This window comes from Tachysurus vachellii, chromosome 13, assembly GCF_030014155.1.
Source record: "Tachysurus vachellii isolate PV-2020 chromosome 13, HZAU_Pvac_v1, whole genome shotgun sequence".
In the NCBI taxonomy this organism is placed as follows: domain Eukaryota; kingdom Metazoa; phylum Chordata; class Actinopteri; order Siluriformes; family Bagridae; genus Tachysurus; species Tachysurus vachellii.
In genome coordinates, this window is record NC_083472.1 from 17,562,462 (window position 1) to 17,574,774 (window position 12,313).

Genomic DNA, 12,313 nt, shown 5'->3' on the forward strand with positions numbered 1-12,313 from the left:
GGGGAGAGCATTGGATTTCGAATGCAGCATAGCTAATGCTAAGTTCTTTATAAGAGAGGCCCTGAAAGATGGCATCCGACCCCAAAGCCACCCTCAGTGCAGACTAGTGGCAAGTCATGGCATTGCATGGTTCATGCTAGAGATGTGGACACAAAATTATGGTTTGCATAGTGGTAATGGTGCTGCACTTCAAAACAAATAATGCTGAAAAGTTTGCATGAAATCCAAGTTTCTCTTAAGTAATAAATGCAATCTATTTCTACTCAGAAATGAACAGCTGACTGAAAAAAAAGTGACCAAGCTCTAGCATTACTATTGTCATTTCTATTATTTATCCATGAGAATTGTTCTAATCCTAATTATTTTCCCTGAGAACTCATAAATCCACCACATCAACTAGTGTATTTTATATACATGCATATATAAAGTATCTTACAGACGTGAGTACACCCCTTACATTTTTGTAAATATTTCATTATATCTTTTCATGTGACAACACTGAAGAAATGACACTTTGCTACAATATAAAGTAGTGAGTGTACAGCTTGTATAACAGTGTAAATTTGCTGTCCCTTTAAAATAACTCAACACACAGCCATTAATGTCTAAAACACTGGCCACCAAAGTGAGAAATGTCCAAATTGGGCCCAAAGTGTCAATATTTTGTGTGGCCACCATTATTTTCCAGCACTGCATTAACCCTCTTGGGCATCAGTTCACCAGAGCTTCACTGGTTGCCACTGGAGTCCTCTTCCAGTCCTGCGTGACGAATCACACTGACCCCCCACCCCTTCAACCTCTGCAGCAATGATGGCAGCATTCAAACATCTATTTCCCAAACACAACCTCTGGATATGATGCTGACCACATGCATACAACTTCTTTGGTCGACCATAGCGAGGCCTGTTCTGAGTGGAACCTGTCCTGTTAAACCTTTGTATGGTCTTGGCCATGAGGTGCCATGTTGAACTTTCAGTGACCAATATGAGAGAGTGATAGCTATAACACCAAATTTAACACAACTGCACCCCATTCACACCTGAGACCTTGTAACACTAACGAATCACATGACACCAGGGAGAAAAAATGGCTAATTGGGCCCAATTTGGACATTTTCACTTGGGTGTCTTCACTTTGGTGGCCAGCGATTTAGACATTAATGGCTGTGTGTTGAGTTATTTTGAGGGGACAGCAAATTTACACTGTTATACAAGCTGTACACTCACTACTTTATATTATAGCAAAGTGTCATTTCTTTAGTGTTTTCACATGAAAAGATATAATAAAATATTTACAAAAATGTGAGGGGTGTACTCACGTCTGTGAGATACTGTATGTAAGCCTGTATAATCGTGTAGATACTGGTCACGATATGACATAGTTGGTTGGCATAGCATGGTTGTTGCTCAGTGGGTGGAAATCACTTTCTAATGAGAGAAGTCAGAGAAGATTTGCCAAGTCTGGTCTGAGCTGACAGGAAGTTCATTCATTCATCTTCTACCGCTTATCCGAACTACCTCGGGTCCTCATTGGGCATCAAGGCAGGATACACCCTGGACGGAGTGCCAACCCATCGCAGGGCACACACACACACACAATCATTCACTCACACAATCACACACTAGGGACAATTTTCCAGAGATGCCAATCAAGACCATGCATGTCTTTGGACCAGGGGAGGAAACCGGAGTACCCGGAGGAAACCCCCGAGGCACGGGGAGAACATGCAAACTCAACACACACATGGTGGAGGCGGGAATCGAACCCCGACCCTGGAAGTGTGAGGTGAACGTGCTAACCACTAAGCCACCGTGCCCCTGACAGGAAGTTAACTCAATCACTCTTTATAAAGCGGAAAACACAAAAGCATCTCAGATGGTTTTCACAAAACCTTGAGGTGGATGAAAGTTGAGGTGGATGAACTGCAATAGCAGAAGAGTACATCAGTTTCTGCTCCTGTTGGTTTAGAACATGAATCTGAGGCTACAGCTTCACCCAAACTGGCAATATCAACAGAATCCTGAATTGATCATCTCTTCAGTGTCACAATTTATTCATTTAATAATAGCTCATTTCCATATGCTAATGTACCATGTCACAATGTCATCTCACACTGTTTCACACAACTTTTTTTGTTATAAAGAGTGGTTATTTAAGTTACCATAGCCTTCCAGTTAGCTCAACTCAGTTTGGCCATTCTCCTTTGACCTCGCTCATCTTCATGTTGTTTCTATCCACAGAACTGCTGCACATGGTGATTTTGTTTTTCACACCATTCTGTATGGAAAAAAAACAAGAAGTTGATCAGCAGTTTCTGAAATACTCTCACTCTGCACTGGCAGCACCAAACAACAATGCCATGGTGAGAGTCATAGACTGAGATTACATTTTTCTTCATTCTGATATTTGATGTCATCATTAACTGGAGCTCTTGATCTTTATGATTTTGTGATTTACACTGCTGCCACATGATTGGCTGATGCAAGGAGGAGCAGGTGTACAAGTGTTCCTAATAAAGTGTAATAATATTTAAATACTAATGATTAAATTTAGTTACTAGACATGGGTGGGATGTGTGAAGGGAAAGGGGAATTGAACAGGCTAAACACTCTGTCTAAACAATTTGTTTCAGGTTTGAATGGATGTCCTGATCTGTCCTGGCGTCCTCTTGTTCAAGATTAAAGAGTGATTCCACCAGCTATTTTATTTATTTCATTGGTTAGTTAATTAATTGTTCATGCAACATATTTGATTTGTCTGAGTTAAAAATTGTAAAAACTGTGCCTAATCCATAATTTACACTAATGAAGTACAAGAGCCTGAATATGCTCCATATTAATGAAATTGTCATGCATAAGGGATGAAAAAACACTCTTGCTACAATAGGTACAAAGTATAAAGAAAATTTGAATACATGTAATCTGTGAAACCAGATTTGAAACGCAAATTGTTGAGAGTTTAGTATCGTAATTGACCATTGCTGTTTTTCTCTTGGCATGCCTTTAAAGGGCTTGAGTGATCTTTGCTTGTTATCTTGCTTTGTGAAATAGTTGTATGGTTACCAAAATGACCAGGTGTGTAACATAAGCAGAATGTTCTTACTTAGCATTGATGGGCTAATAAAAACCACTTCTGCTCTGTCTTAAGGATGTGCTTCATGCCATTCGGATAAATTAACCCAGCGGCTGAGGATTTCCTAAAACAATAAACCTGCACCAGTAACTTCTAAATCATGCTCCTGGTTAAAGCCTTTTATTTTTGGACTCCACAGTCCAACATGGATATGTTTCTGCTGCCAATGGCTACTTAAATCTGTCTTTGTTTATATTACATCTGCAAAAAGACATGTAAGAACGCACGGCCTTCAGCAGCGTGCTCTCATCCTACACAAGTCAGTGCCTGTTAAACATGGCGTATATCAAATTCACGGCATCAAATCAAATCCTAAATCATGTGCAATGTTCAAAATATTCATATTATTTCCTCTTTGCTAAACATTCACACTTTCCATTCAGAGGTGTTTAAAAATAAAACTATTTCTTGCTCCTGAATGTCTTTCATCCTTCTGAGAAAGACTGCAGATGCATAATCACATGCTGAATCAGCAACAACACTGCAAATAATGCAGTAAACACTGTACATACACTGTAGCGTGTCTGTGTGATCAGTATACTCTTGGTGGTTAAATACAGTTCTACAGTATATTTCAGATGCTTGCGTTATGCACGTTATGAAATTCCGTCTGCTCCTTGGTCCAGACATCCCCAAGACCGGTCAACTTTAATAAAACACGTCAACCCCCCAAACCACCCCCCCCCCCAATCCCCCCACCCAGCCACCCACCTACCCCTAAGCACCCACCCACCATTTCATTTAAGCCGACAGTATGTGGAGATTGAGGGAAAGACAGTGTGCAGAAGTGCACAGGGAGAAGATCAGGAAGCACCTGCTCCCAAAGAGGAGGAGGAGAAAAACTCTCATTAAAAAAGTCAGGGGAAAATAGTACAAATTCCGGCTTTTAAAGTGACTCATAACCCTTCTTTATCAAACCAACTTGTTTTTTTTTTCTTTTTCCTCTCCATGCTTCTGTGCGTAAAGAACATGGCATTGAACTATGTGCGTGTTCGCTTTGGACGCTTCTCCACAGACTCTTGTTCCAGGGGCGGTTACGCTTGAGCGCATTCACACTTCTGCAAGAACTCGCTTTGCCTTTTGTTGTTGCTGAAGTCAATAAGTCCAGCTCGCGCTCCCCGGCCCTGACGGTGGCAAAAAAAAAATCTTGTAGTCACGCGCGTTTATCTGCGGCACGCAAATTGACGCGCGCAAAAGAAGGGATGCCGGTCAGGCGTGGCTTGGGGTTTTTTGAATATCCAGTTTGATAATGCACGGGGAGTATGTGTATAAAAAGGCTGATTGGAGACGATAAGCGAGTTTTGAGTAGCGAGGGAGCGTGGATGAAGCTGAGCTCGTGAGTGGGCATGTACTGTCTTACTTACTGAATCGGGTCACACTTAAACAGGGCACCATGACAGAGGTCGGCGGATTCCTCGGCTCAGTCGATCTGGATTTACCGACTTTCACAGCGCTCGGGAACACGCCTCTGTCCGACTCGCCGGCCGGGTTGAACGAGCGCCTTGGACTGATCGAGGGCAGACTGCGGCGCGGCTCTCTCACGGACTTCGATCATCTCAAAGGGATCCTGCGCAGGAGGCAGCTGTACTGCAGGACCGGCTTCCAGCTGGAGATCTTCCCCAACGGCACAGTGCACGGCACCAGACAGGACCACAGCAGATTCGGTGAGAAACCCCACAGTCACGCGCACACTTTCCCCAGCAGAGCTTCAGTGTGCTGCACCTGTCAGTGTCACTTCTTTACTTTAGCTGTAGTTTCTTGCGTTGGGACATTTGCTTTACTTTGTAACTGTTTTATGTTTGCGGTCGTTTACAACACATTGTCTAAAATATGTGAAAATATGTGAAATAAAATGTCCTTCGTCCTTCTTCTGCGGTGCATCAATACATTTTATATAGATTTATATAGCATGGTATAAAAAGTGTGTAAACTGTTAAATGTATAGATGTGTAATGTATAGATGTAAGATGTATTGAAGGACAGCAGATGAAATATGTTTGAATGATTTATTACCGTATATAACGCGATGGAGACCAGTTAGGATCCTTAAGACATTTTATATATGTATATATATATATATATATATATATATATATATATATATATATATATATATATATATATATATATATATAATGTCTTAATATATATATATTAATGTTAATGTCTTAATGTCTTAATATATATAGATATATATTTATTTATGTGTGCGCGTGTGTGTACATACACACACACACACAAGAAAAGTATACAGAATGTCTGTATATAAATACATAATGAAGCTCATGTCACATTTTTTGTAATAGCACAACATGAAGATAATCTCCCTTCTAATGATTTAATGCTGAATTACGCAACACCACCTTATTGACCATAAGTTTTAAAGGGCATATTAGTCTTGGAGTAATAAATTAAAAATGACACTTAATGCATATACTAAAGGCACAAAAAAATAATCCTTTGAGGAGATATTCTCATTGTTCATATTCATATGTAAAAGAATCAACTTTCTATCCTTATGTATTTAATATATAAATGTATGTATGATCTGATCGATTATTAAAGCTTGATTATGTCAGTTTTGTTACAGTGCTGATATCTAAGGTGTAAGAGTGCACTGTTGATCGCTACCCTGGAAGCCAGGACCTTCACATCTTTATGTCACAGCTCTAATTCCCTGTGCTGAGTTGCAGGTGTCACTCAGTGGATAACATGCGAACAGAGCAATGATGTTTCTCTGCACCAACCTGTACAATGGGATGTCGGTTGACTTGAGTGCACGCACACACATCGCTAATTATACCACTCATATAAATCATTCAAGGAGTGGTTAGCATTAGAGTGGTAAACAAATGAGGTCAGGGCACAGAGATGTGAGTTTGACAGCCATTGTGCAGGTGCAGCCTTTGCTCAGGAGGCTGGAATAACTCTAAATTAAAGCATGACCACTGTGGAATCCAAAGAAGTTTAATGCTTGTTTTTCTCAGCCAAAACAAGCAGTTTTATTGGATAGGGTGTTCGGCGTGCATGTTTCTAGCATCCCATGATCTGCAAATTCATGGCAGACATGGTACAAGCGAGCCGTGGCTTTGATTAAATTCAAATATGAAACAGGAGTGTTCTTAATTAGCATCCAGAGGTTCTAAGTCATCTTTAAACTTGAGTGCCATTTTAGTAACTGATCCATCTGCATAGCCACAGAGGCTTTCATTTCTTTTATCTAACATCACGTAAAATCCCTTTTCGAAACCATTTCAAGAATGAATAGAAGTATGCATCTGAAATATGTATTGACTTGTGTTGGACTGATTAGTAAATCATTTTCCAGGCAAAAAAAAAAAAGAAAAAAAAAGAAAAAGAACTGGGAGAAGTTTTTGATTTGGCACAAATAAACAAAAAGATGTTTGGCTGTGGAAACACAGCTCCGAGTTCCCATCATGAGTTCATGTTACTAGAACAGTCTGTGTTGTGTTGTATATAGTGACATCCCATCCAGGGTATATTCCTGCTTCCAGTGTTTACCAGAGTAGAATCTAGATCTACTGAAAGATGACTGTGAAAGGAATGGACCTTCTCCTATATTATTTATTCATCTGTCTTGCCATCCTTAATGCCTTGTTTACTTAATGATCTGATCTCGAACTCCTATGAAAACCTAAGGCGCACATCAAAAAAAATGTATTACCCATCCCATATATATTTTCAAGGCCTGATCTTGATGACACCTGGGTAGTGTTACTGTAATCGCTCCTACCACTGGCTCTTTACAGCCATTAACAGGTTCATTATTTCCGTATTGCAAGGCCAGCATTAAAAAAAAAAAAAAACAAAGGGTGCCATTTTTCAACTGCAAGAACAGTTCTCTTCATCATGTCCATTCTGTTCATATGGCGTAGATCATAAATTCGTCTTTGCGAGTAATGCTTAGATGTGCTGATGCAGACCGTGGTGTCTGGTAATTGTCTCACCAGAGTTTCTCTATGGCAGGTATCCTGGAGTTCATTAGCCTGGCTGTGGGGCTGGTCAGCATTAGAGGGGTGGATGCCGGACAATATCTGGGAATGAATGAAAAAGGAGAACTCTATGGGTCGGTAAGTCAAACCCACACACAAAGCCCAGAACCATTCTAGCAGACACCTGCGTAAGCCACACACCTGCACCCATGAGCTTTGTGTTTTAATGTTTGCACTGTGGGATGCCAGCCAACAGTGTAACTGCAGTTTGAAGAGGATAGCAATCAATTCACTGGCCCATAATCTAAAGTCTGTTTCCCATACGATGCAGACATGTGAAAAACACCAATCCAGACAAAACAGGTTACGTTTCCACCACTGCGTATCACGCCATGATATCACTGACATCAGACAGAGTTGGAACAGCACAAGGGGCCCCTGAGAGCAAAAACAGTCGGCCTGTTTCAGTTACCTTGTTTTTGTCTTCTGAAGTTGAGAAAGGCATGAGAAAGACCTTGGAGAAAGCACCATGAATCCTAAATTAGAAGGATAGCCTCTTCATTTTACTTCATAGTGACTAAAATATTTACATATTTCTTGGATATACACAAAGCACTAAGTACACACACACATATTAGCGATATATGGTCTGTGAGTGCTCTCAGTTTCTTGTATATTCCTGCACAGTCACACAGGGAAAGTGCTTTACTTTGGTACTCAAATGGTAACAGAGACCAGGATGGGATATGAACCCGAGTCATGTCGTGTGTGCTGGTGGTGCGCAAGAAACACCATTTATAGGAAACTCTTCTGTCTTCCCACCATTCGAGACTTCTGCATGGCTGTGGGAGAAACATGCTATCAGATTTCCATGATAATAAACCGGGGCTCTCAACAAGTGTCTGTGGTTCCTGAGAGCCAGATCTTGAGCTTATTACAGACAGGGAGGGAAAAAATGACTTCACATGTAACGTGATAACGTCTTATTAAAATCATTGCAGTCACAGGTTAATTCACAAATTGCACTACCAATGGCTCAGACATGAGCATCATTCCTCAGGAAGACTGGAAGTTTACGACGATTGGCGATTGTGAGCGAACCTAAAGCTTCTTTGTTGTATGCACTTTTTCATTTTGAAAATAAATCCTTTAAATGCTAAAGTAACCTGCATTGAACAAGAGCTCACTCAGCCTATTCTAATTTGCTCTTAATTTAGTTGAACAACTGCATGATTTTTGGGTTGTCTTTAGGGAGTTGACCAGCATTAGTCGTTAGTCTAGTTTTATTTAACTTTAAATATTTCACCAAGACTACTAAAGACTAGTATCTAGATAGTTTAATTACTTATATATTACATATTTCTACATTTCCTTATGGCCCATCTTTGTCAAACTCACTTAAGAATTCAAACCAATTCTTTAGCATGTCTACAATGTCCAACCACCTTAGAAGGTCCAAGTGAGCCGCCTTAACACTGATACTTGAGCTACAGCCATTGCATGACTGCTTTTTTGGCAGGAAACCTGATGTAGCCCCAGTTTGCTCTATTGTTCTCAGCAACGTAGTCAGCCAGCAGAGGTTCACCTGCTGAACCCAAAGCGATCACTCATTTAGTCCTGTCAGTGGTCTGGTAGTAGCAGGCCACACAGAAGTTCTCTCTGGCTGAGTGTGTGTGTAAGCTGGGCTGGTTGTGTCATGAAGGAAACAGACCGAAAGGTTAACAGGACCGAGGAGTGATTTTGGGTGTAAGCTAAAAAAGCCAAGCACGATGACTTTCTACAACAAGCACCTGTTGCCCAACGTCAAACAGTTGGCACTCATTTGCAAATGGTGACAAAAGGGGAAATCAGGTACAGTATGAAAAAGCTGCTTTTCTTTGCCTTCAAGAAAAACCCCCTTAGAGGAGCTGTCATCACAATTCAGCCTGAGAACATTTATTTCTCTTCAGGTCAAGGAGTCTACAGTATTGTGAACTTAAGGATAGTGAAAGATTTGTCCATTTTTCAGCCATCAAGTGTAAAGGTTCATTTATTTTGAAATGCCTTTTATTATAAACTGCATTATTTTCTCAAGCAAGAATTGGTGCAAGCTAGTTTGCCAAATCCAGAAATGACTTTAATCCTCTCTTCTCTTTTCAGAAAAAGCTGACAGCAGAGTGTGTCTTCCGTGAGCAGTTTGAAGAAAACTGGTACAACACTTATGCCTCGACGCTGTACAAACATGCAGACACCGGGAGGTACTACTATGTGGCCTTGAACAAGGACGGTTCGCCTCGAGAAGGCGGCAGGACTAAAAAGCACCAGAAGTTGACTCACTTCCTGCCCAGGCCGGTGGAGATTGAAAAGATCGCCCAGGCATACAGGGATTTGTTCCAGCACAGGTGACCAAAAGTCCAGCCAGCGCCGGAGTAGCCGGGAGGGGTGAAAGGGAATCTGAGAGAAATTTAAGGTTTATGGAGACCCTCCTTTTCCCCTCACGACTGTTTAGATTTGCCTTCTGGTCCAAAGCAAGGAGTCCCTCTCCAGCGGTGACTGAGATAAACAGTACGTGTGTGTTCCTGGATGAATCTGTTTCCTCTCCTTAATGGGTTTTAAACCACAGTGCAGAGAGGACATTCCTCCATCCGCCACCAGTGCCAAGTGGTTTCTAAAGGAGAGGTGTTGACTTCAGGGGCCTCATGGTGTCATGCAACCACCTCATTCTTAGAGAACTTGGTACTCGCACAGAAATTGCTAAACGAACCACTCACGATGGAAAGACCCACTTGTGAACTTTGCTCTAGTTTTGGTCTTGGCCATTTCAGCGTCATACTTTTTTTTAAATGTCTCACATCCGCAAGCCAGGTTAAATCTTGGATGCTTATGACTTCTAGTAACATTAGCACCACTAAACTCAAACGTAGGCACTAATCCCTCTGTAAAAACTCACGCTCGCGTTCATAATACAGTAGGCATGCACAGCAAGCCTTGCTAAGGAATCATGGTGCTGATCCTATGGTGAAAGGAAATGGGATTATGGGAATACTTATATAGGGGCTATTTACATGGTGGACAAGGACAATTTCTTCCAAAGAATATACAGTAGCATCTCAATAAGAGAAACAGATTTTTTTATTATTATTTTTTTTAATACAAATGTATATTTAAGAACACTTGGCAAGACACAAGTGAGAGGTACTGCTAAGTAATAAAACTGGCAAACCTATGGAAACAATCACTAATAAAAAGACAAACCATAAAGGACTTCAGGGTTTTTTTAAGATAAAGGCCTAAAAGACCACCAAAGTGGAACGAACACCTGTCAGGACAGAGTGGAGAAGAACATCTCCAGTGTGAGACACTGAGATAAAGCACTTAGAGAATCCACTCTGCAATTTCACTCCTTTCCTTTTGAAGGTTCTGGAAAAGTCTGCTTGTTGACAGCTATAAAAGAAAAGAAAATGAATGCACTCTCTAGGGGGAAAAAAGAATGATATTTCTATTGAAACCAGGGAAAAGCTACAGCATATGTAGAATGGTTGTGCAGTGTGTTGGTCAACTGACAAGGTGTGATGTGTAATGTAAGGCTGTCAGGAACATTCTTAAAATGTAAGTGACGAGTGTAAATATGGATGAACCTATTTATAAGATGTACAATATATTTATTTTCTACATATAATGTATAATTCTAAATCTTTATATAAATATATTTATTTATTTCAAAGTCTCTATTTTGTAATGAACTTGAAATGCTAAGAATTGTAGATTCTACTGAAAGTATACGAAAGGGCTATCAGACAATAAAATTGTCCTGCTATTGATTGTTCATTGCGAGTGACTATTTTTGCCTGAGGATTAAATACGTTTCTCTTGTAATTAAAACGTTCCCTGGAGATGTATCGAGTTGATTTGTTCATTGCATTGAAAGATGCTTACGGTAAAATCCGAAGCTCGGGACAGAAATGTCTGAACGAGCAACGGTTATTAATCAAAAACGAAGCATGTCAGAGCTGCACAGTTACAGAAAATAGCTTCAGAGTAGATCACAGCACTACACCAGGGATGAAAGTCCATCTGACAAATGCCTACTGCTCCAGAGAATGTGAATTCCAGAGCAGAGCTGCAGCCCTGCGTAATCAATCTCTATGGAGATGTGGATGATGGCTGATGATGTAAAGAGACTGTTCTTGGCTCAAGAAACCTATGAGAAAGTTCTCCCAAAACAGCCTGCAGAGGCATAAATCAAACGTGTTCAGCAAGCAAAACAATAAAAGGTGGGTCGCTGGTTGACAAACCTGTTGAAAAATAGGGCCTGAAGACTTTCTGGTTCACAAAAACAATGATTTGTAATGAAACCCTCCCTCCAAACAGATCCAGCGTGTCGTTTGCTTGCACATGGCGATTAACAGAGCTGACTCTCACACGACACCGCAAGACAAATTGAAATCCTAGAACAAGATATGTACAATCTGTGAAAATATGATCAATTACATGTCATCTGCTTCAAATTGGCACAAGCCTGCTGGGATACTTTTAGCATTAATGCATATTCACGCTCCATGAGATCAGCAGTGGAGTTGAAGTACGCAGATGAGGGGAACAGCTGCCCAGTGGCCAGGAGGAATGTGTTGCAAATGTAGCCTAGTGGTAATCTCCTTCTAAGAAAGATGGGATCAACATTTCAACATCTGCAATAGTTGTAATGTTTCACTCTTTTTGTGAGCTGCGAATACACGCTTCCCTTGGGGGGAGGGGGGGTGGGTGTTCAGGAGGGCCAAATGGAAAACTGAAAGACCCCGAGTGGAAGAAATCCTGGCAGAGAAACAATAGGAATTTACAGAAGAGGTGTTGCAGATGAAGGAGGGATGCTCCGTATGCTCAGAATGGAAATGTGCTCAAGTCAAAATTCTTTTTTTTGCACGCGAGTCAAGGCTCAAGCATTTATCCCTGCGCCTTTACAACCTAAATCAGGTTTGAGATGTTTTTCTGCATCTATATATTATTTCGAGGGAAAGTGCTCTGACTATTTTTTATTAAACTATTTACAACACCTCTAACAAAACATTTACACAGATTTATTAAAAATGAAAAACAAAATTATGAGTTAATAACGTGTAAGCGATAGGCCTAATCTGATTCTTTTTAGCAGTATTTAGATGGAACAAATCTCTGGGATGGAGGAGTTTTTAATCATCAGGACAAGATGTGTGTTTTTTTTTTTTTTTTTTTTAAAACTTCGAGAGAACTTC

The 12,313-nt window shown here is 40.6% G+C and overlaps 1 protein-coding gene across 1 annotated transcript; it reads left to right on the forward strand.

Annotated features, from left to right (window-relative positions):
* Positions 1-4,237: 4,237 nt before the first annotated feature.
* fgf16 (fibroblast growth factor 16) lies at positions 4,238-10,945 on the forward strand. Its single transcript, XM_060885873.1, has 3 exons — positions 4,238-4,796; positions 7,120-7,223; positions 9,225-10,945. Exons 1-3 carry the CDS (start codon positions 4,526-4,528, stop codon positions 9,468-9,470), a joined length of 621 nt encoding a protein of 206 aa, XP_060741856.1. The 5' UTR covers positions 4,238-4,525; the 3' UTR covers positions 9,471-10,945.
* Positions 10,946-12,313: the final 1,368 nt, after the last annotated feature.